The sequence below is a fragment of the Erythrolamprus reginae genome, chromosome 5, assembly GCF_031021105.1.
Source record: "Erythrolamprus reginae isolate rEryReg1 chromosome 5, rEryReg1.hap1, whole genome shotgun sequence".
Classification (NCBI taxonomy): Eukaryota; Metazoa; Chordata; class Lepidosauria; order Squamata; family Dipsadidae; genus Erythrolamprus; species Erythrolamprus reginae.
The window spans coordinates 58,107,191-58,133,159 of NC_091954.1; the positions used below are offsets into that span (position 1 = coordinate 58,107,191).

The 25,969-nt window shown below is 39.4% G+C and overlaps 2 protein-coding genes across 2 annotated transcripts in view; one reads left to right on the forward strand and one right to left on the reverse strand.

Annotated features, from left to right (window-relative positions):
• LOC139168595 (guanylate cyclase 2G-like) overlaps window positions 1–673 on the forward strand; it is a 59,288-nt gene extending 58,615 nt beyond the window's left edge. The window contains exon 21 of the mRNA XM_070754219.1: window positions 536–673. Within this exon, the coding sequence (XP_070610320.1) occupies window positions 536–673 (138 nt within the window). The remainder of the gene's footprint in view (window positions 1–535) is intronic.
• Window positions 674–6,672: 5,999 nt separating this feature from the next.
• Window positions 6,673–24,034, reverse strand: TECTB (tectorin beta). Its single transcript, XM_070754010.1, has 10 exons — window positions 23,959–24,034; window positions 22,688–22,878; window positions 20,777–20,919; window positions 20,602–20,674; window positions 18,257–18,360; window positions 18,095–18,178; window positions 17,027–17,189; window positions 12,223–12,292; window positions 8,016–8,048; window positions 6,673–6,775 (listed from the first exon to the last, which is right to left on the reverse strand). The coding sequence occupies exons 1-10, from the start codon at window positions 24,032–24,034 to the stop codon at window positions 6,726–6,728; spliced, it is 987 nt and encodes a 328-aa protein (XP_070610111.1). The 3' UTR covers window positions 6,673–6,725.
• Between the last annotated feature and the right edge of the window lie 1,935 nt (window positions 24,035–25,969).

The following is a 25,969-nucleotide window of genomic DNA, read 5'->3' on the forward strand; positions in this document are numbered from 1 at the left end:
TGTGTGCAATTCAATTTGTGTGAGTGGTGGGCCAGCAAGCACTCGCGTGCATGCACATTTATTTGTTTGTTTGTTTGTTTGATTGATTTTTTTTAATGCTGCTCTTCTCCTTAGACTCAGGGCAGCTTACAACATGTTAGCAATAGTACCTTTTTTAAACAGCCAGTCTTCGGAGAGGGGCAGCATATAAATCTAATAAATAAATAAATTGCCCCCACCATCCGGCTCCTCATTTTACCCACCTCAGAAGGATGAAAGGCTGAGTCAACCTTGAGCCGGTGATGAAATTTGAACAGCTGATCTGCAGATTTATAGTCAGCTTTAGTGGCCTGCAGTTCTGCACTCTATGGCCTGCGCCACCTCGGCTGCTCATGCGGACCAGTTCCTGTCTCTCCACCCCCAGCTGGGCCAAGCCACAAAATATGAGATTTGATGTTCTTTTCCAACATTCTGCATAGGTATTGATACCACATACAGTATGAATAACTTTGCTTTAGATGATATGTAAAAGAACTTTGTTTTTGTTGATTGCAAGGGTAAAGGACAGCAAAGGACTTTTTGGCTGAAAGGAAAAGCTGGATTTGACATGGTGCTACCAGATTTCAACAGCAAGTTTCAACCACAGCTGAAGAGAAATGAGGACGCAGAATCTGTAGCCAAGGACTTTACATAATCTGAATGTATCAACTGAATGTTATCTCCTAGTACTTAGACATTTAGTAAAAACACTTGTCTTTCTCCATTTTGGTAATTGTTAATTTAATTTTAAAGTTTGACTTTTATCTGTATTTAATTTGCATTGCTGTTTAGCCTATAGTTTTGACATTTTATATTGTAAACTATCTTAATTGAAAAATTGCGGTGGACGTGGAGTAAGCACACGGACACATAACTGGGATTTATGGGTCACATTTATTAATTTAAATCAGGACTTGCAGAGGTAAAACCGAAAGAGGACAGACCTACCATTCAAACATTTTTGAGCAACTCTAGGGGGAAGTCCCCTGCTGAGCCACGGAGAGTCACTTTGGCCTTGAACTTGAACTTAAACTTGACCCTACCTTGCTCCCTGCCATCCCCATGTGTGTGGGAAGGTTCACCCACCCAGGTTGTCATCTCTGGGCATGTGGTGGGTGAGCCCCAAGGGCATCTCACCTCCATATTCCGGCCGGTCGAGCCTTGTAACCATGGTGGGGAGTGGCCCATCACCTTCCAAAAGGTGGCCAAAGGAGATCATACAGTTGCTGTTTCTTCCAATTTTCCACCCCTTACCGCCTCCCTGTTACCAAAGGGATATGAGCTCAAGTAAATGTTCCAAATTCAGCTGAATTGACCTAAATCTATAGAACCAGATGCCGGCCACCCCCTAACCGACCCCTCTCCAGCTACCAGTGTGGAGTAGGCGAAAAAACAGTCAAAATCTAATAGTGTAACGGCCGCCAAAAATTCCTACTTGACCCCCTTAGGCGACCACTAGTCACACTGTGGCAAAGGGGGGGACGGGTGGGTGCCTGCAAGCCAGGCTGGTGGCAATTGCGCAGAAAGGGGAGGCAAACAGCGCTCTACCCCTTTTATACCAGGGGACGCCTCCTGCCTCCTGGAAATGTGTCGTGCCCCGCGATGAGTGCGGGGCATGCTGGGAAGGGGGGGCGTATGCCATGCGGATGCCTCTAGTGACCCCCCTGTCCTGCCGCCAGCATCCTGAGTGCTCCTGCCACCACCACAAACATCGCCGGCCTTAAGGCGGCCAATGGTCCCTTGGTAGAAAGAAGGGAAATATATCCTATAGATTTCATTCAAAGAAAATACTTTGATGTGATGGGAGAATAAGCATAATATCTATCTGACTCTCTGTAAAGTAACTGTATCTTTTTCTGTGTTTATGTGGATGCCCTCTGCAGTTGCTGTACACTCATTAAAAACAAAACAAAACCATGGCTGATTTAAACACTTGTAGGCTTTATGATCTACATTTTTTTCAAACTATCATTGGGGAATAGTATCTGAAACACAGCACAGGCCTTCTAAATAGTAATATCACATTAACTGATTCTTCATAGTCATATTGCTACCTTTTAGCCAGATAACCCAAAACAAGACTAAGACTCCTTTTCTTCCATAAGACTAGAGCTATTTTAGGCATTTATAAGCTTACCATCTTCTAGAAGTCACATTTGTTCCAAACCTAAAGTTTACATTATCAAGGAATAGATCCATAAATCACATTTAAATTAAAAAGAAATACCCATGGGCAACTAGGATATTTTTTCCTTACCTTAAATTTCTCTTTTCATCTACTATTATTATTTCTGTATAAATGCATCACAAAGGAACTGTCACAAAGCCTATTTACTTATTAAATAGTACATAAAATAACAATATACAATACCCGTATATACACAACGTATTTCTTGTGTTGCTGGTTTTTTGCTTTACAAATATGTAATTTCAGTGCATAATATCATAGAATTTGGTGTGTAAAGTTTGCTTTTTACACTAGCACAAGAAATGGTATAATTTCCTTCATTGTCTATGAAGATGTTTTTGTTTTGTTTTTTAAAAAAATGACTAACAAAATGTATAACTAAGAAAATAGTCTAGTGAATCTCATCAGACATAATGTAACTTATTGGAACATAAGCAAGCACTCCTTGATGGTTAACAATATCTACTTAGAAATAAATTTATTGAAATGTGTATTTTATTGCACAGTACAGATGTCAGTTCAGAATAGAATTTGAATTTGAAATAAAGTAATGTAAGATGAAGTAGAAAAATCTAAAGCTAAATATCCCACAAAGCAGCTTTTCCAAAAGGCAACAGGACTTTCTTGGTTTGTTTGAAAATATATTGTTTGTCATCCAAGAAGCTTCTTTGGGACACCTGATGGACAATCACAATGTGGGTTATTGACAATCTCCATAGACATAAAGCTATTTATACTTTTTAAGATAAAATCTAAATATTATTTCTGAATTCTTTTAAAATATCTCACTGAAGTTTTATTTAAAGAAAAGCATGGTTATTTCAGCATATCAACATACATTCCTCCTGCCCTCATCAAATTTCATTCTTCATGCTATACAGTATTGCCATAAGAATATAAATTGTTTCAAGCGTTGGGGTTCTAGTATTATAACAGAATATACCAGCCAGTTCATTTTGAAATCTATGACTAATTTTAAAAATGACATATTCATTTGTCAAATATAATTATTAAATGTAGATAAAGCACATGAAATTTAGATAAATCTACATGAAATGTGGATAAATCTACATGAAATGTGGATAAATCTATATGAAATGTAGATAAAGCACACAACGGTTTTCTTAATCTTTAAATTTTCATTTGTCCATCTTTAAAAAGTTTATATCATAGTTTGTATTGTAGTTTTTCAGAAAAGTCATACTGAAAATAATAAGTTTATAAATGGGCTTGTATAATTATTTCCTTTTTATGTTCTCAAGTATGTGTTTATTATCTTAACTAATACTGTTAAGTTTTAATAAATGGGTTAATTTATATCTTTCGGCTCCTCAGTTACAGCCAAACAAAGTGCTCACTGAGTATAAAAATTTAGCAATAGTCTAGGCATTGCAAGCTTTTATTCAACTTTTAAATTTTAAACTTCAATCACTTTCTTAAGTGATTATTTCTAAAAGCTGATGATGATAATCTTAAAGTGAAATACAACTTGGAACAGAAGTCCTACATATTCACCAAATGTTATATATTCAATTATTACTGGTAGCGTCAGGAAGACTACAGTACAAACACTGTATATTTTCTATGAAGTTTCTATGGGAATCATGGCTTCATTAATCTGAAGGTAGATGGGAATGATGTTTTTTGTCATTTGTTATATGATTTGTTGCATAATTATGGTCTATAAACCATGGTTTATGGCTTAATAAGATATGTGAATTCAGTCAATGTCCTCAATGCAAATATACTTTACTCAAAAATGCCCTGCCGGTGGACTTACCCACCAGCCAGATTTGCGGCAGGGCCGGGGAATGCGGTTCCTGGCGTAGCCGCCATCTTGAGAGCTGGGATCTCATCAGATTTCGCAAGATCCTGGCTAGGCCTGGCAACAGCGACGGCCTATGATGCTGCCGGGGGCAGGCCTGGGCAGCTTTTATAAGGGGCTGCACCTGCCTGGGGCCCTCCTTTTCGCCCCGGCAGCTGAAGACGCAAACACCCATCGATGTTCGCCGAAGGGGAGCCTCGTGGTGCGGCCTAGCAGGTCTCACCGGTGAAAAGCGGATCGTGGCCTTCAGGCCTCTCCTTTATCGGTTGCGGTCTTTTATAGGCTGTTTTTCTGGCCCCTTTTCTTCGGGCCTGGTATAGGCCTGGGAGGGATTTTGGCCCAGTCATCGCTTTGGTTCCTTGGGCATTGGGCCTCTATTGCCGAGGCCCCTAGTAGGCCTCGGTAGAGCCACTAGGCCTGCATCTGGGTGCCCCCCATTACCCTCCTGGGGTTTTTTGACAGGCCTTTTTCTGGCCTCTCTGGTTAAGAGAATTAGGATGGGCACTGTTATAGGCCCATTGGGTAGTATAGGTCAGGTGGGGGTGGTATATTTCTAATTTAATTTTCACTGCAAGGGTGGGGATGACCCCTAAAAAAAATAAAAGGCCCTGCCTCCCCCTCCTGAACTGGCCTCCAGGCTTTGGAGAGTTGTGTGGCCTTCTGCTAGGGCCTGGATGGCAACTGAGGATGCCCAGGACAGGGCTAGAAGGGCAGGGGCTAGGACCAGGGGTCTGTCTACCAGTGAGTCAACTTTGCCTGCTCATTCTTGGTCCAGGATCATTGAGCGCCTGGATGAGCTGGATGCCTGATGGCGATCTGTCTATGGGCCTGGTGGTGTGCCGCCCCTGGCCCCCGCCACCTTGGGCAGGCCCCTGAGTGAGTCAGGGGTGGCTGCAACCACCGGGCCACCTCAAGGAGCACCGGGGATGCTGTCAAGGGCCATGGGTGAGCCTGTTGCACAGAGTCACTACACACAGCCCCTCCCCTTATCCGGGCAGGTAATTTTGCCCCCGGCCTTTGGGAGTGTGGGTGCTACTAACACTGGAGTCGGCCCTGCTGTCACCTGTAACCAGGTGTGGCCCGCCTCTGCCCCCATGGTTGCAGTTAACCCTGGTATTGTTTCCAGTACTGCCCCCGCATGGTTGTGGGTGCAGGAGCCCCCTTGGGGACTGTTGGTGTGACGGATCCTCTGGCCTCCATCAGACCTGGGGCCATCCCTTTGGGGTTGCTTTCATTTACATCCCTCGGTTAGAGAACGCATTTGGAAGGGAGAAGATGTAATGTCATCTGGCTCAGACAAAGAGGCCTGTGTTGGGAACAGCTTCTCCCTTTGCTCCTGGGCAGGCGCCACAACATGGTTGCACCCAGGTGGTTGGTCTTGCACCTTGGGGGTAATGACCTATGTGTTTTGGGTGGCCTGGCAGTGATCTGTCAGGCCTGCGAGGACCTGTGGGCTTTTTGTCTTGCCTAGCTGTCCACACAAGTGGTCTGGTCCGAAATCCTTCCACAGATTTTTTGGAGGGACACCATCTCCCCAAGGGCCATTTATAGACGTAAGGTGAATAAGGCCATAGGCAAAATTGTTTTAGAGTTGGGTGGTGTAGTTATTCCCCATCCCACTATTACTGTTGATAAACCATGGCTTTAGCGTGCCGACGGCATTCACTTGTCTGAGAAGGGTAACACCATATTTTTACAGGACCTGCAGAGGTCCCTGCATGATCTGACACAGATTGATAGGGGAGTCAGGGGGCCAAGACAGAGATCTGGCCCCCCTCCTTGGCAGGTTAGTGGCGGAAATTTGGAGGTGGTTAACAACTGCATGTTCTCCTTTGGGCATCTTTGGAGATGATCGGCACACTTTCTCCAAGAGCTCGTGGTGTCATACACCAGCCTGAGTGATTGGAGAGAGGTTGCCACTGGGTCTTGCCCCACCCAATTGCCTGTCAGGGATTGGACTGTGAGACCTTCCACATGCGTGGTATGGCTTGGATCCAGGTGAGGGCATGGGCCCCTTCACCTGGATCAGCAAGGAGCTACATCCATAGTTGCCCAGAAAGTTTTTATGACATCATTTCTGCCCCAAAGTACTTTGTTGACCTCTGCAGGTCCCAGTTAAAGTTTTGTTTAATTAAATAAAGTTGCATTTATTTAATAAAGTGACCCAATTTAAATCCAGCTCTGTGTCTGCGTTCTCACTCCGCTTCCGGTGCAATGGACCGTGGTCTTGGTTGCACACAAGGTTTCTCTAATATAATATAGAGAAGCTGAGATCTAATTTTAGTACAAAACTAATGCACATTGATTTATCTTGAAAATTACTAGGTACCTTGAGATAAGAATAGCTATATTTCAGACATAATTCTGCTAACCCAATTATTCTCTATTGGATTCTTTAAGAAACTGTACTAGCAATAACTAGCTTATTTCTGCAAAGTGATTTTCTTACTAATCCCAATATTCAAGAGATAAATGTTTGGTTCATGTAGTCAAAGTTAAATTAAAGGCTGTATTTTTTCTTTGGACTAACATTTTTTTAAAAAGTTGTAAATAATATTAAATATCTTTATCTCATTAGATCTCATAGAATACTTTTTATGCAGAATTTTGAAGAAGTGGGGGAAATACCTTTTTGTAGCAACATAGAACATAGAATCACAGTATAATAATTAACAGTTGAAGTTGGATCAGATATTATACTGAAACTATACAAATTCCAAAAAGCAGGAATAAATGGGAAATAACTGCAAGAAAGACAAACAAAAAGAATATAAGTCATTAGCAACTGTCACTGCACAGTCTCTACCACTCACATCTGTTTACGTCCATGTACGTTCAAAAGTTTTGTGAAGATATATTTCTTATTCGTTTTTATTTTTGTACCTTCAAACCAATATAGAGTTCAGGTAATGTCTGGTCTTCTGTCTACAGCTTTTGGGGCAAGATTTTTGGAAGTGGTTTGCCTTGGTTTCCTCCTTACTATGGTTGAGAGAGGGTGAGTAGCCTAAACACTTGGTTTTGTATCTAAGGTGAAAATAAAACTCATAGTCTCTCAGTTTCAAGCTCAGTGCCTTAATCATTAGTCCAAACTGGTTGTTATACTGAAGATACTCATTATTTATTATTGAGTTTATTCATTTGAATGAAAAAAATATATCCAGTGGTATCTAGGTTCTATATGGAAGGCTATGGGAAATGTAGTAAGCCTGTATTCAGGACAATATCTGGGGACTGCTTCTTGGTCACTCTCTGAAGAATTGCAAATAAGAGACAATTTTTAAATGACATGAAAAAATTACCAGAATGATTTTTTTGTTTTTATTTATATATATATATTTTAAATTCTATAAAAATAGATAGCTTTGGGAAGCAAACATCTTCCATTTTCATATTTAACATTCTGCTCAGAAACCTTGTAAAATAACTTTATTATATTAGAAATATTAGCATCTGATCAGGAATTTTAAATTATGTTTCATGACATGACAAATTATGTTTATAAAATTTAAAATTATTGCATGTCTCCAAGATTGTGATTTTAACAATGGTAAGAAAGACGTAGTACCATATAAAATTCTTTCTAATTTTAATGAGTATTTTCTGATTATAATTATACAAGCCCAACTGTGAAAAATATAATACAACATAGAAAGTATGTACAACAAAGCAATGGCCTTTGTGCTCTTAATTTAAAACAACAGTCTTCATTTGTTATCTATTAGGACTGTTCAATAATTTAGATATGGTTTTGAAAATTTGCTTCATCATAATGTGAAGGAATGTAAATCCACAATCTGATTAAAAGAACTTTTCCCAAGATTTATCAACATATGTCAGTAACTGCCAAGAGATTGGCAGGTGATGCCTATAAACTCCCACGTATGCTGAAGCAACTGTTCAGTTTCAAACTGTAGCATTACACAGGCCTATTATTTGCATAGTGTTAGCTATTTTAATTGTAATTATAGTATTTCTAAATTCTACCTGAAAATGTGTAACTTCTGGATAACCCTTTACCTGTGTGAAATAAGAAAAAGTCTTAGATTATTAGCAAGTTATATGATATTATCAATGCATGCTACATCAATTATAAAAAGGGTGGCTTATTCAGGAAATTTGAATAGCTGAATTTGCAATGTTATTTTAAACAATGTTTAACAAACAACTTTTTGAATTAAAAAAAATACAATAGCTTTGACTAGAGACATTACAACAACATTTTTCCTAATCTAATTTGAGTTGATCAATTGTACTTATCCACTATTGACTTTTTATGAGATCTATTTTTGATTTCATCTTGCAGTATTCTTCCATATCAGGGGTCCCCAAACTTTTTACACAGGGGGCCAGTTCACTGTCCCTCGGACTGTTGGAGGGCCGGACTATAAAAAAACCCTATGAACAAATCCCTATGCACACTGCACATACCTTATTTTAATGTAAAAAACAAAATGGGAATGTACTATTTAGAGGGGGGGAAGAAGTCTGAAATTCATATATGTTTATGCTTTGTTTTTAATTTTCTTTTGTTAACATCTGATTGGCTATACAAGGTTTTGTTGGTTTATAGAAAAATGTATAAAAATGTTTATAGAAAAATATATAAAGAAAGAAGGAAGCACTTTGGCATAATGGTTAATAAGTTAGAAATATAATTGGTGTTGTACTTTTTGAAGGAACATTAAGGAGGGAATTTAATAAAAAGAAAAGTATGTACCTGGATGACAACATTAGAAAAAAAAACTTTTGCAACTTTTTTGATGATTGATATTAGTTACTGACAAAATACCGCATTTTATTCAGGGAGAATTAGATGGTACATTGTATTGTTTGAATGTATGCTGAGAGAAATTTTTTTAAAAAATTACCTCCCCCCCAAAAGTCCTTCCTTCCTCCGCCCCTCCATTCATTTCATTCTTCCTTCCTTCCTTGTTCCCTCCTTCTTCCTTTCCTTCCTTCCTTTTCCCTCCATTTCTCCTTCTTTCCCTCCCTCCCTCCTTCCCTCCTTTCCACTTCTCTCTTCCCTCTCCCTTTTCCCCCTTCTTTCTCATTTGTTTTGTTTCCCTCTCCCTCATTCTTTCCCGCCATCATTTTCTCATTTTTCTCTCTCACATTCCCTCCCCCTCTCACTTCTGTTTTCTCTCCCTCTCTCTCTTGCTTTCTCTCTCTCTCTCTCCTTTTCTTCTCTCTTCCTTCCTCTCTTCTTTTTTTTCTGCCCTGCAACACGCCGCGGGGCAGTCTGCTGCAAGCAGGAGCTCCAAGATGGTGGCACCGACGTCGGGTCGCAGTACATTGCTGGCACTGCGCTGGGCATGGGCATGGGTCTGGCACTGGCCTGCTGGCTGGGCCAGGACGGAGGTGCCAGCCCCATGCCCTGCGCAGCAATGTACGGCGTCCTGCAACACATTCAGCTGCTGCCGGTGCCTTGCAGCCAACCGCCCCACCGCCGCCCCACAGCTACTGCTCAGTGCCCTCCCGCTCAACCCACGTTTGGCTGCGCCACCTTCGCAGCTTGCCCTGCTGCCCCGCGTCCGCCAGAGCTGCCCGGTGCGGACGAAGCGTGGGGCGGAGTAGGCTGCGGCTGCTTCAGGTCCGCCCCCGAGCTGAGCTTTCTTTGGCTTCCTTCGAGGCAAAACTGCAAAGCTCACCTGCCACCTCGAAGGAAGCCAAAGGAAGCTCAGCTCAATGAGGACTGGCTGTTGGTCCCTTCAAGTTGCCGCCACCCACTGCGGAGATACCTTCGCCCGAACAGAGGCGGCGGCGGGTTCAAGGGACCAACAGCCGGTCCTTTTCGGGGCTGCGTTGTTGCAGCCTCTGAAGCCGCCTCCGCCTCCGGGCGAAGGGATCTCCTCGGTGGGCAGCCTCGGAGGCTGCAGCAATGCAGCCCTGAAAGGGACCGGCTGTTGGTCCCTTGAACCCGCCACCGCCGCCTCCGTTCAGGTGAAGGGATCTCCACAGTGGGTGGCGGCAGCTTGAAGGGACCAACAGCCGGTCCTCGTTGAGCTGAGCTTCCTTTGGCTTCCTTCGAGGCGGCAGGTGAGCTTTGCAGCTTTGCCTCGAAGGAAGCTAAAGGAAGGAAAAGAAAGAAAGCAACTTGGCAAGAGTTAGGAAGCGCCCCCCCCCCAAAAGGAGAGCAAGCGGGGCACGTGGACCCCCAAGTTGTGAAATGCAAGGTTGGGGGGCTTTTCGGAGCTGGGGAAAGGGCAGACTTTTCTCCCAGCCCTAAGAACCCGCGCCTGCCAAGTATCCTTGGGTAAGGGGAGTTTGGGTAGGTCCCGGGACGTTCTCGGTGCCCTCTTAAGGAGGGAAAGCAGGGTGGTTTGGGGGGGAAGAAGCCTGGGGGCAGTCCATATAGAAGACTTTTGGGGGGCGGAGGCTTTTGAAGTTCAACCAAGTAAGTGGAGGGGGGCATGGAGTCGTTCCTCCCGGTCGGACGGTAACTTTCACAACTTTGGAGCGTTGGTTCCAAACTTTTCTTTGGCGAAGCGGCTGCCTCTTTAACAAGCGTGGGCTGGATACGAGCCGAAAGAGAGAGAGAGAAAGGGGCCCTTTGGCAGAAAAGGCCCGCCCGGTCGAATTTCTGCCTGCCTTTTAATCACGCGGCTGGGGAGGAGGGAGGTGAACAAGTTTGGGAGCTGCCTGGAGGGAGGTCCCGCGCAGAATGGAGGTTTTGTGGGAAGCGCTGGCCGCTGAAGTGTTCCGTTGGACTTGCAAAACAACGGAGGCTTCTTTCTGGCGGCTGAGTAGCATCTTTCTCCAGGCTGTGCATTCCACGCCTGGCCAGAGATTATTCAAGGCAAGGCTGGACTAGGACTTCTCATAGGAGGTTTCTTCGCCTACTCCGCCCCGCACTTCGACCGCGCCCGGGGCCAAGTAAGCTGAGGCTAGGCCCGTCGCCCCGGCTCCAAGCGCGGGGCCGGGACGGCGGGCAAGCATTGGGAGGGCCTCGCCGTCGCCTGGCCGGAGAAGAGCTCCCCTCCCCGCGATCTGAGATGGCATAGCCGTCAACAAGTTAGTGCACGGGGGTCCTGATGGCTTGCTTACGGCCCCCTCCAGCCGCTCTTGCAGGGCTTCCAGGCTCCCCGCGGGGCGAAGAAGCAAAAAAGAGGCACTCTCCCGCTCTCTCTCTCTCCCTCTCTTTCTTTCGTTATTTCTCTCTCTCTCACTCTCTCTCTCACTCTCCCTCTTTCTCTCTCCCTCTCCGCAGCAGACCCCCCCTCAACGCCAAAAGTGCCCAAATGCGCACAAACCTCACCGGTGCAAAATCCCTGAAGAAAAAAAAAACAAAAAAGCGGCACTGGACGGTCTGCAGCTGAGCGTCTGGAGGAGGAGGAGGAAAGCCAGGGGGTGAGGAGGAAAGCGGGCCTGCAATTGGCCAATTTCTTTCTCGCCTTCAGGGAGAGAAACTGTTGCTGCTCTGCCATAGGGTGCTTTCCTCCTCGCCCCCTGGCTTTCTTCCTCTTCCTTGCCGCCGCCAGACGCTTAGCAGCAGAGTGGAGGGGAGATTCGGGAGCTTAATATATAGCTGGTAAAATCTCGTACACTGCCGCGGGCTGGGTAAATAGCCTCAGCGGGCCGTAGTTTGGGGACCGCTGCTCCATATCTTGGAATACATCTGAAAGTTGATCATAATGATCCACATTCAGTTTAAATATCTGTTTCTGCCTTAAACAGAAAACCAATTGAGATGTAGCCAAATTAGAATGATATAGTCAGAATAAGGCTAGCCTGCATCCCACTGCTGATATTTATAGTTTGTTCCTCATTATGTATTTTTCCTTCTCAGAAAAATTCAGCAGTGTTCCAAGTGAAATGTGAGCTTCCATTTGCTCTTTCCATACTTCTCTGGTCCAATATTCTACCCTGGAAAGGGAAAATAAATTTGACTTCACTGCATGTAATGGTGGGACAGTCTCAGGAGAACAAAGCTAGTGATTATCCAATTGTTTTAAAGAAGGAAGAGTGGAAAGTGAGAAGGGAGGAGTAAGAGTGGATTAGGGAACAAGAATAGTAGGTATGAAATGTGTAACAAGGTATCTCTCTGTGTGTGTGCTTTGAATGATATGATTACATGGATAAACAATGTGAATTTGCATATGTAAGTGAATGGTTGCGGCAATTCTTTTCATCTGACGAAACAAACCTCTTCTGATAAAGCATTCTCACTTTCACTAGAAACATTAGAACTTACTGTTCACAATGAATTCTGCAATTAAAACACCACCTGTTTGCTCCATATGTTCTCTTCGTTTTTCACATGCCTTAAAAATAGCAAAATAAATAAATAAATTAATTAAAATAGTTAATCCTACTTTATAAAATGTGTGCATCTTAAGCAGCTATAGAACCCAAAGGGAACAACAACAACAAAAAGACAAATTATTTCCTTTATTCAGCAAAAAAAAAAGCAGATTCCCTTCTCTTAAATTTTTTCAGATCTTTAGCAACAGTACCATGGAATAAAGTTAAGATATAAAACCCACTCTTGCTATATTTGGTGAGAATTATATACCATTAAAGAACCAGTTTGGTAGAGTGGTTAAAACATCAGGATAGAAACTGAGAGACTGCAAGTTCTAGTCCCATATTAGGCACAATTATGATAGAATCAATTTCTCAAGAGAATCAATTTCTCTCAGTTCTAGAAAAGATGCAAAAACTATGCTAAGACAACAGGAGAGAGCTATCTAAGCAATGTTCAAGAATCAGACAAAACTCAACAGAAGAAGAAGAAAGTACCACTATCTCTTCCCGTGAATTAACTGAGATATTGGAAGGGCTCAGCAACCTTGAGGGCAACATTATCATGGGTAAAAGCTCCTGATAAGATCAAGAAGGGTGAGGTGAAGCTACAAACAATAAGATAATAAGGACTGAAATGAAGCAGGGATGAAGAAAGCCAGCCTATCTAGCAGAAAGCAAAGCCGAACCATTTCCCCATTGTTATCAAGAAAACAGTATGGATGTCTCTGAAATTTTACATATACAGTGTTCCCTTGATTTTCGCGGGTTTGAACTTCACGAATAGCCTATGCCACGGTTTTTCAAAAAATATTAATTAAAAAATACTTTGCGGTTTTTTTCCTATACCACGTTTTTTCCCACCCGATGACATCATATGTCATCACCAAACTAATAATTTTTGCAAATAAATAACAAAAAAAATAATAATTATTAATAAATAATTATGTTTATAAATATCAGGATCATTAAGTGTCTTATTCAATGGTGAGTACCAGTAATAATGGTGAGTAAATGGTTGTTAAGGGAATGGGAAATGGTAATTTAGGTGTTTAAAGTGTTAAGAGATGGTTTGTGATACTGTCCCTAGCCAAAAATGGTGTATTTACTTCCGCATCTCTACTTCGCGGAGATTCGACTTTCGCGGGTGGTCTCGGAACGCATCCCCCGCGGAAATCGAGGCAACACTGTATACATACAGTAATGGGCAGCCAAAATTTTTACTACCACACAGTGGGTGTGGCTTATTTTGTGGGTGTGGCTTAATGGCCATGTGACTGAGTAGGAGTGGCTTGCCAGCCATGTGACCAGGTGGGAGTGGCTTGAATGATCATCATCGTTGAAGTGAACTGTTAAGTCCTTGACTTACAACCTTAACAGTGTCGTTCGCTGGGGTGGCAATTTGCTTTGCGTTTCCCGTGGTCTCTTTCCTGGGTTGCCCCTTCACCTCAGGCTGGGCAGATAGGCAAACGGGTGCTGCCAGAAGCATAAATGCTGCCAGCGCCACTTCTACCCATGCCTTCTGCTTGCACCTCAGGCGGGAGGTGGCTGCATGAGGCTGGAGGAGAGCCGGGCAGGAAAGATGGGAGCTTGTCCAAGGCCAGGAAGGAGGAAAGAGGAAAAAACCAAGGAACACAGATGCAGCAGCAGCAGCAGGGAAAAAAAGGAGAACTGAGCTGAGACCAGTAATCCAGGAAGTGACAGCCGCCAATCAGCTGGAGCTGCACACGCATCTTCATTTCTGCTGGTGGAACTGCGTTCCACTCCGTCCTGCCTGCTGCCCACTCTTGCATGCATACATACATACATACATATGTACATACATATCTTCTTCACAAGATTTTTATAAAGGGAATCTCAAATCCAAACTTCAGAAATTATAGGCAAAGCCATAGATGTAGAATTGTCACCAGCACTAAATTTACTTACAATCATAGTTCCCTCTAAGCTGAGCAGTGAGCAATCGCTCACTTAAAAATCATCATCAACTCAGAGTTTTCCAAACCTGCCCAGAAGCCGAGAGGGAAAGAGTGAGAGGGAAGGAGAGAGAGAGGAAGAGAGGAAGAGAGAGAAACAGATAGAAAAAAGAGAGGAAGGAAAAGAGAAAGAAAAAGAATGGGAGTAAGGAAGAGAGAAAGAAAATCAAAATCTAGTTTGAAACTAGCTCAACTATTTAAGTGGCATTTTGATATTGATAGAGTTGCCCTATTATGAGCTCACTGTTATAGACACACAGTACAGTATTTTATTTTGAAATTCTCTGAGGCAAAACAGGGTGGGTTTTTTGTTTGTTTGTTTGTTTGTTTGTTTGTTTGTTTATTTATTTATTTATTTATTTATTTATTTATTTATTTATTATTTCTGTGCGGCCCAGTCACAAAGGGATTGCCGCTCAGACACTATACTTTTCTGCCCACCCCCCCAAAAAAATTAGAGGGAACACTGCTTACGATAGTTGCTTACAGTAAATTATACAGTTTTTTTCCTTGGATTCCAAATAAATAATAATTCTTGATGAAACACAGAACATTTATAGCTTCTAAATAGTATAGGGCAACACTATCACAAACAATGCATTAGCACCCTCTAGTGAATATCACAAATTAGTTCTTTCCATTCTTACTCATAGATGAAGCTTATATTTATATAGATGAAGTTAATATTGTATTACAATAACATTGTAAAATGGGTTAGTCTGAGATATAGCTTTTATTCCAGCAGCTATCATACTTAGAAAAAGACATGTCACTATGATACTTCTGTGCCCAAATGCAAGTTTTACTGCCTGCAGAAGCATTAAAGCAAACCCTTAAATCCACTAACCAATGCCATTTTGGTGTATTTAGTATCAAGTCAGTATTCATCATCATTATGGATGACCCCATAATCCTTTGTGGGATGGAATCTGGGCAAGTGAATGGAGCTAGCAGAGTGTTTGATGGCTGGATTCTCTGCTCTCTAACAAACAATTTGGATTCAGAAAAAAACTATCCTGCAACCTACAGCTCCTCCACTGCAAAAACATATGGACAACTCATCTTGACCAAGGAAAATCCATAGATGCAATTTATATTGACTTCTGCAAAGGTTTTGATTCAGTGGCCCATGACAAACTACTTCTAAAACTCAAATCCTATGGCATCTCAGGATCCCTTCACAGCTGGATTACTGCATTCCTGTCAAACAGGCAACAAGTGGTCAAAATAGGAAGCTCCATATCCAATCCTGTCCCTGTTAAAAGTGGTGTCCCCCAAGGTAGTGTACTGGACCTACACTCTTCATTCTCTACATCAAAGACCTTTGTGATCTCATCACAAGCAACTGTGTTCTTTTTGCAGATGATGTAAAACTCTTCAACACCACTGAAAACACAACTACTGTACAAAAAGACCTAGACTCAATTTCTGACTGGTCCAACACATGGCAACTCCAAATCTCAACCAGCAAATGCTCTGTCCTACACATCGGCAAAAAGAATCAGAACTTCAAATACAAACTGAATAAACAAATTATCACAGATAATCCCCACTCGGTCAAGGACCTTGGAATACTAATAACTAAAGATCTAAGTGCCAAAGCCCACTGCAACAACTTCACCAAGATGGCCTCAAGAATTGTTAATCTAATCCTACATAGCTTCTGCTCTGGAAATCTCACACTACTTACCAGAGCTTACACAACTTTCGCCAGACCCATCCTAGAATACAGTTCATCTGTTTGGAACCCATACCACATTTCTGACATTAACACCCTTGAAAATGTCCAAAGATACTTCCCCAGAAGAGCCCTTCACTCCTCTACACGAAACAGAATTCCCTATGAAACTAGACTTACAATCCTGGGTCTTGAAAGCTTAGAACTACGACACCTTAAACATGATCTAAGTATTGCCCACAAGATCAGATGCTGCAATGTCCTGCCTATCAAAAACTACTTCAGCTTCAACCACAACAACACAAGAGCACACAACAGATTCAAGCTTAATATTAACCGCTCCAAACTTGACTGTAAAAAATACGACTTTAGTAATTGAGTTGTTTAAGCGTTGAACTCATTACCGGACTCCGTAGTACCATCCCCTAACCCCCAACACTTTACCCTTAGACTATCCACAGTTGACCTCTCCATATTCCTAAGAGGTCAGTAAGGGGCGTACATAAGCACACTAGAGTGCCTTCCGTCCCCTGTCCTATAGTCTCTCCTATATCTCATATATCTTCTCTCCTATATCTCTATGAGCTTCATTGTATATTATTGTGTATTGGACAAAATAAATAAATAAAAATAAATAAAATAAATGCTCTTCTTGTCACCAGTACAGAGTTTTGTTCAGCAGATACATGCTCAATGTGCCCAGAGAGAGAAATATCTGCCTTTACCTAGGATCGAACTCACAGCCTCCTGATTGTGACGCAAGAGCTTAACATCTATGCCATCACACCATTCCAGTCTTCGGAGAGGGGCGGCATATAAATCCAATAAATAAATAAATAAATATCAAGTCCATAATTGCCCAGCAAAATTGCAAGATGGGGTGTAGAACTTGAAATATAACATACCTGTAATTGCAAAGCCAAAAGGCTTAGGCTTTAATGTAAGTCATAATAAAAACAGAATTGGCTGTAAAACTGATTTAATACTATACTGGCATGTGGGACCAAAAATCCATATTTACACTGGAGTATCTTTTCAGATTCATGTATCCTGTCTTGGGAGTTTAGATTTTATTGTGAGCTATTACCTAAAGAACTTACCACAGGGCAAAAGAACTTTTCACTATCACACACATATGTTTCACAATGTAGCCACACTTTGGAAAGTTTGGGAATATTCTGGAACCGAAATGCATTAAATTGGAAGGTGCCTCGATTATTTTTGCCATTTTCATGTACTAAAATGGAGTCATCTGTTGCACACCTGTGCCAAACAAATAAAAGATTATTAAAATGAGGAAGAAACAGATAAGATATAAAACAAAACAACAACAACAAATAAATAAATAGAATTAAAATACAGTGATACCTTGTCTTACAAACTTAATTGGTTCCGGGATAAGGTTCTTAAGGTGAAAAGTTTGTAAGACGAAACAATGTTTCCTATAGGAATCAATGGAAAAGCTATTAATGTGTGCAAGCCCAAAATTCACCCCTTTTGCCAGACGAAACGCCTGTTTTTGCGCTGCTGGGATTCCCTGAGGCTCCCCTCCATGGGACCACCTCCGGACTTCTGTGTTTTTGCGATGCTGCAGGGAAATCCCTGCAGGGGAATCCCAACATCGCAAAAACGAGCGCTTTGCTGGCAACGGAAGTCTGGAGGTGGGGTTTCCCAGCGAGGGGAGCATCAGTGAAATCGCAGCATTGCAAAAACACCGAAGTCCTCGAAACCCACCTCTAGACCTCTGTGTTTTTGCAATGCTGCGATTTCACTGAGGCTCCCCTCGCTGGGAAACCCCACCTCCGGACTTCCATTGCCAGCGAAGCACCCGTTTTTGCACTGCTGGGATTCCCCTGCAGCATCACAAAAACACGGAAGTCCGGAGGTGGGGTTCCCATGGAGGGGAGCCTCAGGGGAATCCCAGCAGCGCAAAAATGGGTGCTTCACTGGCAACGGATGCTTCGCTGGCATCCCAGCGGTGGCGGCGGGTTTGTAAGGTGAAATAGTTTGTAAGAAGAGGCAAAAAAAAATCTTAAACCCGGGTTTGTATCTCGAAATTTTGTATGATGAGGTGTTTGTAAGATGAGGTATCACTGTATACTTAACAGGTGGGTACCATCTCAAGTGAATAAACCTGATTGTGTGGAGAAAGTGAATGAATTACATACCCCTTAGTTATCAGAGGCCACTGGATTTGGTAGAAATATTCTGAGGAAGGGGTTGCCCAGCAATTGCTCAACACTACTTTAAATCTGCAGAAGGACAAAGAGATATGAACATTGACAGAACAACAATATGCTGGGAGCATGTATATATATAAAAAATCATACCTATGACTTAAGCCTTTGGCTTCCACTCCAGCAAATACATCAGAGCCAATATCTGATGTATCAACAATGAAAGGTGCTTCCTTCTTGCTTGAAAATTTGGCATTCTGAGATTTAAAAAACAGGGCAACGTGATGATGATGATGATGATGATGATGATGATGATGATATTATTATTATTTTGTTCACAAAAAAAGTAATACACAGCATTACTGTGTGTACTTTTACATTTTAATGGTATACAGCCAAATGATGCTTGACCTGAAATGACTGATGTAATCCCCACTTATTATGAAAACATACATTGCACCATAATTCAAATTGAGCAAGTCATTTTTATACTTTAAGCAATTATACTTTCATCTTAAAGTAGTATGTTCTTCTTGTATAAACAAAATTGATACATAATAAATGAAACAATCAGCTATTTGCTGCCCTTTTGAATTTCTTTAAATTTTATGTTGTGTTCACTCTGCTTAATGGATAATCCTGATCATCAAAGATCAATCAAGATTCCTACAGAGTAGACCTCAAGATGCACAGATACTTACATAATAATTCAACAAGCTTTTACTTTAGATGTGTGTTAGAAATAAGAATTTCAATATTAGTGAAATATTACCCGGGTTTACACAAGAAAATACCAGTTATCTCACCTGTTTATCTCCACAATAATAATCTCAAAATTATCATGGTACCTAACGTCTAAAATAATTCAAACAAAATCAAGAGATGGGACATGAGAACATTCAAGTAACATGCGCTGAAATATACCAAATTCTGAGGAGAAACAGAATTCATATAAATGGAAAAGGATATTCAATCCAACTCTTCTAACTTGGTTATTGGCTTTTAAAAATAGTTTGGGATTCATTTTCATTTTCCTCAAATAGTGAGTTTTTTGAATACTGATACAATTTGTTTCTTCCCTTCAGTCTGTTTCATGCAAGGAAAAAACAGTACTTTATTCTCTGCCATTAAAATAGAAAACATTTATATTTAAGATTTCTATTCAACTGAAAAATCTTCTTGGATGAGAAGTGAAAAAAACACATCTGTGACAACCGTGTCCTGAGTGACTGATAATCTCCACAGACAATTTCTACTAAAGCACTTGTTCTTTTTGTTTTAGTTTGGTTCTTTTGACCTGAAGCATTTCCTTTGACTTGGTACAAATTTGTTTACTTCTACGCATATATGCATGTTCACCTAAATCAGTAATGGCAAACCTATGGCACGGGTGCCACAAGTGGCATGTGGAGCCATATCTGCAGGCACGTGAGCTGTTGCCCTAGCTCAGCTCCAATGTGCATGTGTGTGCCGGTCAGGTAATTTTTGGCTTGCACAGAGGCTCTGGGAGGCTGTTTTCGGCTCCCAGGGGGATGGGGGAGGGTATTTTTACTCTCTTTCAGCTCTAAGGGAAGCCTTTGAAACCTGGGAAGGGTGAAACATGAGTCTACTGGGCCCACCAGAAGTTGGCCAACAGTCTGTTTCTGGCTTCCAGACAGCCTCTGGGTGGGTGGGGGAAGCTGTTTTCGCCCTCCCCACGCATTGAATTATGGGTGTGGGCATTCGTACATGTACGTGTGTGTGTGCACACTCTTTCGGTTTGCATCACTGACATAAATGCATCATGGTAAATGAATTACAATATTCTATATAGTTGGTCGAGTAATTATATTACATCTTACCATTTCAAACAACATATGTTTAAATAAGCAATATGTTGCTTGGCTATGTGTCCTGTAACTCTGTGTGGCTCCAGTCTTGCCTTGAATTAAAGATATAACTTTCACTGCATAATATTAATGAAAATAATTATAAACATCTTCTCTAAAATGATGAAAGCTATAAAAGTACTAAATATAAGTATACATGTAAATATATGTTTGTTATCATTCAAGGTCCAGAGTATCAAATGTGAATGAATCTGATTTTCATAAATGAAAGTAAGAAAGAAAAATATTGAGAGATCAGAGGTCTGCAGAAGTTTACAAGATGGAACTAACACCTGTATACCCCCATAGAACCCTCAATAGAAATAAATCAGTTTTAGCTATAATTTGATAATAACATTACTTAAGAGTCAATACATGAAATGATTAATGATGCACATCATTTACATGAACATTTGTGAATCTACAAACATCTGAAAAATAAAATTTGATAGAGGATATTTCAAAGCAGTATTTTTAGCAGTCTAGTCTACAGTAATATTTTATAAATATTCACTGAATTGGAGCAACTACAGAAGAAACTTAGCTTTTTCAAGTTACTATCAAATCCTTGTGTTATTCACTATGTTACTGAGAAATTTACTGAGCAATCAGCACATACACTATACTTACAGAATAAAAGTTGAGAGACAACTGACTTTCAAAGGAACCAGCACTGCCATTCTTCACATGAACAGTTGCCACCCTAAAATAGGAAGAAAATGACACAGAACTGATTCCTATGCTATTGAAAATAGAGTGAAATACGTGCTAGAAGATGGAATTTCAGTTAATTGGGAAGTATTACCTTTGGTCAAAGGCAGCATGGTTCACCAGATAGTTTGCCTGATAGGTACAGGTAAATGAATAGTTGACCGGTTGGCTTTTCACTATGACAGTGCTATCATTGGAACTGATGGAGTTATAGAAATGATAAACAGGGTTTTTAAACTGCATGGGAAGAAAAAGATGCAAATGTGATTTTAGTTTAAATGGTTCTATCATCCATCCATTTCTAAATCTTTTGAGTTCCCAACTATACAGAATCAAGATATTTCACAAGCCCACAAAGATACAAGAAATAAGCACAAGCTTGCCTTCTAAAGCCCATGTCTCATAAATCCACGTTTAAAATATATTTTAAAAATTAAGATTAGTTTTAAATAAGTGCATTTGTTTTAAAACATCTGTACTAATTTCCATTAAAAATCTTGAAGCAGTTAATGGTTAAACCAGTACAAAGAAAGCAGTAAGTTAAACACAAGTAAGAAAAAATATACAGTAAAGCTTTATATTAAATAGGAAAATAAAATAAACAACGAAACAGTAATTGATAGTAAAATGATCCCTTGTCTCTTAGGCTCAGTCAACACTTCTTCTCAGGATGAGACAAAAGAGGAGAAAATTCAGAACAGAAGCCAAGAACGACTTATTCAGCCAGAATTTTGAAGAACTTAGTGTTGCAATCATATGCGTTTATTATTTTGTACTTCCTATTTTAATTATTTTTATTTCTTTTGTAAGCTTCCCAGGACTGTTAAGTGAGAGACCACCTTGTATAGTTATCATAGATGCCTGGTGTCTGCCAGATGGCAGCAAAGGCACACAGAAAACTAATACTTTGCTGTCTTTATTGATTGTCTGAACTTTTATCTGCTTTATTTTGTTTAATATATATTTCTTCGCATTCATGAAAAACAAAGTCCCCATAAAATAAACAAATACAAAGAACAATGTTAAAGATAAGTAGGAAAAAATCATTATTAAATCCATGGAACATTTTGTTAAATTTGATTTTTTAAAAACAATTTTATTTTATTCAATAGAAAAAAAATAATTAAACAGACAGAAAAGAAAATTAAACAAAACACTGAAAAAATGTTATTAGAAGAAAAGGATTTTTTAAAAAAAGACAAAAACACATTTGTATGCAAACTTTTCTCATATGGAATAATATTTATTTGTGTCAATAACGTATGAACATTTATTGTGAATCCAACTCTGTAAGTTAGATTTCAAGTTCAGATATTGCAACCTTAAACATATCCACATAAAATACTGTAACATAGAACAGGATATGTGACACTTTTCCTTGGCTCTCAATTACTGATAGATAATATGGAAACAGAGATGGAAAATTAAGAATATATTCTAGCTTTAATTCTGGCATGGGTGTACATTACACATATGCAAGCTCCAGGCTCTGACATCTTAAATGTACATTTGAAATAAATAAAATAAAGTAGTGTTATTAATATGTATGCAATAGGAAAAAAGAAATTGCATCAAACATGTTAATTAGTGCTATTAAATACCATTGCTGTAACAATGGTATTGCTAACAGCAATGCAATAAGCTAGTTGTGTGGTTGATACACCTTTTTGGTACTTGTCAGATAAAAAATTGTTCATATCTACAATATACAGTATTTTTAGTCCCTTTCCTTCTTTTACTAAACATTGGATATTCAGATCCCAAGGGTACCTAAAATGTCCCAGCAAGGAATGACAAGGAGTGATTTTGACTTTAATATAAATGCAAATGAATTAGTTATCTTTAACAATGCTGAAAATATAAAGATGCTGAAAAACTTGAATCAATTGTTTTTCAAATGTATAAATGTATATTACTTTGATAAAGTCTTGTAAAATATATCCCACTTCAAACATATCTCGTGCAATTATAAACATATATGGAAATGGAATGGTAATATACTTACATCTGATTGTGTTCCACAGTATGATTTGTTTTGGGGTGACAAATCTGGGATGGTAAATTGATAGTAACCTGCATCATTAATTCCATTATAGCAAATCCCTCCGAGTGCCAGTTGATTAATTTCCCATCCATATGGACATTCTGGGATTTTTGTAATAATTGTTTTAGGGTAGCAATATACCAAAATCACATCTAAAGAAAAAAAGAAAAAGAAAGGTAATACATTTATGAAGCAAAGTTCTACTTACAAAATCAAGGGATGTAATGATTACAAGCTTGAGCTCTGATTCAGATTAAGTTTTCAGTATCTTCCACTATTAACTTCCACAATTAATTGAATAAGAACATTATAGTCTTCTCTCATGCTTAGAATTTAAAGAAACATAAACATGCAAATAGGATTAGTAATATCTACAATTTATGACTTCTTTTTATGGAAACCTATTACCCACATCTTATATCTTAATTTTGCAAGCATTAATATATGTCTGAACTGCACAGCACACCATGCAAAATCAAGTGTTAATAGACAACTAATTTCCATCAGCAGAAAAAGAACAGAATGAATGTATCATCTACTTTGCCTTATTTAGCGGATTATTATGTTGCTATTTCTTCCATGGGGATCTTAATGGTAAGGAAGGCAAAATACCACAAGTAGAAAAAATCAATAGAACTGTTTCCAGGTTACTGTTCACATTCTACCTTAGCCTTATAGCCATATGAACAGAAAACATGACACATTTGGGCCAAGATCATTTGTGTGTTCTGTCTTTACATGATGTACAGTCTTACAACACAATAAATGTTTAGGTGTTGCAAAATTCATTCATTCATTCATTACTCTGGAAATTATTCTTGGCTTTTTTGTAATGAATAGGACTTGACATGTCCTTGAAAAGGAAAAAGTAACCATTCCTTTACACACAAAGTTCTGTTTAATGTATCAGGTACTGAATAATAGTACTGTACTAAAATACTCAATGGCAAATTGTGGTTACAATGGCTTCTGCTCAAATTTAGGTCCTTCATATTAGATCTTGTTGATTTCAGTGGGACATTTAAACAATAAAATTACATGAACTTGAATTTGGGATGGTTTGTATCCTTTATAAAATGCTATTAAATCCCATACATCATCATTCTACATGAATAGCTCCAAACATAAGATATGGCATATATTTATGTTAACCATTTTGTTATCAAATTGAATATGTTGCAGATATAGCTCGATTATTATTATTTTTTTTAAAAAAACATCATTTATTCTACCTGCTTTATTTGGATTACAAGGAACTGCAAAACCTCGAGGCAAGATGACCCACAGTAGAAAAACCAGCATCATCATTCTCAAAGATATGTAAATAATAGTAAAAGAATTTGCTTTTCTGTAATGCTGTAGATATCCAGAATTCACTTTTGCATATGTATCAAGTGCCTGTAAGTAACCGGAGGAGGAGGAGGAGGAGGAGGAGGAGGAGGAGGAGGAGGAGGAGGAGGAGGAGGAGGAGGAGGAAGAGGAGATGAAGTAAACCAGCAAGATTTTTTAAAAAAATCTCATGCATTCATAGTACAATTTCAATTTCTGAAATTAATTTCCTTATTCACTATATGCTTAACTTCATCATACTTATATTACTGACAACCGAGATATGCTATGATTTTTCATTTTGCATCCATGAATTTTTTGTTCTGTTATGAATATTAATATTATTCTATTGACAAAGTATAATTCTCATTAAAAAGAAATTGCTCCAATACTTTTCTACCAAAATAAAAATACCACTTGAGTTTATATCCCTTGCAATAGCTATTGTTTCATATCAGATGTTAATTACAGTTGTTATATAAATTCAACATTGATCTGATCTATGAAAAGCCACTTCAGCATTCAATTCAGAATCTATAGCACAAAGTTATTCTAAAATAATTTATATTTTTTCATTAGTCATGCATTTTGTTTAAATCTATATCATATTCCAAAAGATCTTTTTAAAATAATCATACGTACAGCATAAGAAAGAGTTTGCAGACCAGACTATCATTGGTAGTTCTTCAAAACTTTAAGTCTGTCGTCCACCAGGTTTGTTTTTCAAATAACACTGTCTGGCCTTACCTTTGCTTTATATATGCCGTCCTGTAAATGGAGCCTCTGCTTTTCATTCTTCATTACTCCATGTGGAAAAAGTAGGTTAGGTAGATAAAAGATTAAATCATTTATTTTCCATTACAAGAAATTAATTTCAATGTTCAGTTCATGAACTTCACTTAACTTTCCTAATGTTGAGATGAATCAATTTTACTTTTTAAAAAAGAAAGCATATTTTTTCTTATGTTTAAGAAAAAATCTGATGATTGGGCCAGAGACATAATCATATATTATTTTCCATATCATATTGTGAGTTTTGATACTGGCAGAACTCCTCCTCACAAGAAAACCTTAAGGAATATAGAACACTATCTCTACTACATTGCTCAAAGTAGAGCCATTACTTTTTTTGAAACTACCTAGTAGCCTGTCTGGCTACATCCATCATATTAAGCATTATATATGAAATCTCAGATAATCATATGGAAAATTTGTATTTTGAATGATTGGTTAAGATGTTTCCATGATGTATTGCTACCTATTCTTAATTTCAAGCTGTGAAAAAGTCTAGTATTTCTTTGAAATTACTATCATCCATTTTAAGATAGAACTAATGTTGTACAAACAATGAGGGAAAGCCTTTTATAATATTAAGCAATCTTTAGGCACACAAATGTCCCCTTTTTAAGTCTTCAGCAGAGTAATCCAAAGTACAGTTTGTGCTACAGTGCCTAGTTATCTGATTATGTATTTATTTGCATAAGAAAAAAAGACTCCACGAAATATAGTTGAGTGAACAGTATTTGATCTCTGTAGTGATAAAAGGTGAGGGCCCAAGGGAGGCTTGTATTGCTCTGAGTAATTGCAGATAAAAAAGAGTGTTCATTAAATAGCAAATTATACTTCAAATGCTAATTGCACTTCCTAAGAGAGCCCCTTTTGATTAAGTAGATCGCACAACCTTAATGATGGGAATATCTGTACTGGCCTCTACAAAAAGTGAATCAATGGCTTCTTGTCATCCCAGCCTCAAAAGCTTTTTGAGAAATAGCTCTTCGCTTTCTCCTACTTCTGTCTACTGTTATCAAAAGCATTGTTTTAGTACAGTATTTGCTGTTCATGTGTTACGACCTGGCAATTTGTCCAGGGAAAAGACAAATTATGTTGTAACATTTTTGCAGGATAATATTCTAA

Excerpts from the sequence above, each read along its gene's own strand:
- TECTB (XM_070754010.1), bottom strand. The coding sequence starts at position 24,034 with ATGATGATGCTGGTTTTTCTACTGTGGGTCATCTTGCCTCGAGGTTTT. Across the intron at positions 20,920-22,687 it reads ACTGTGGAACACAATCAGAT|TTTAAAAACCCTGTTTATCA; the intron begins GTAAGTATATTA and ends CTTCCCATGCAG. Across the intron at positions 17,190-18,094 it reads TGGCCTCTGATAACTAAGGG|GTGTGCAACAGATGACTCCA; the intron begins GTATGTAATTCA and ends TGTTTGGCACAG.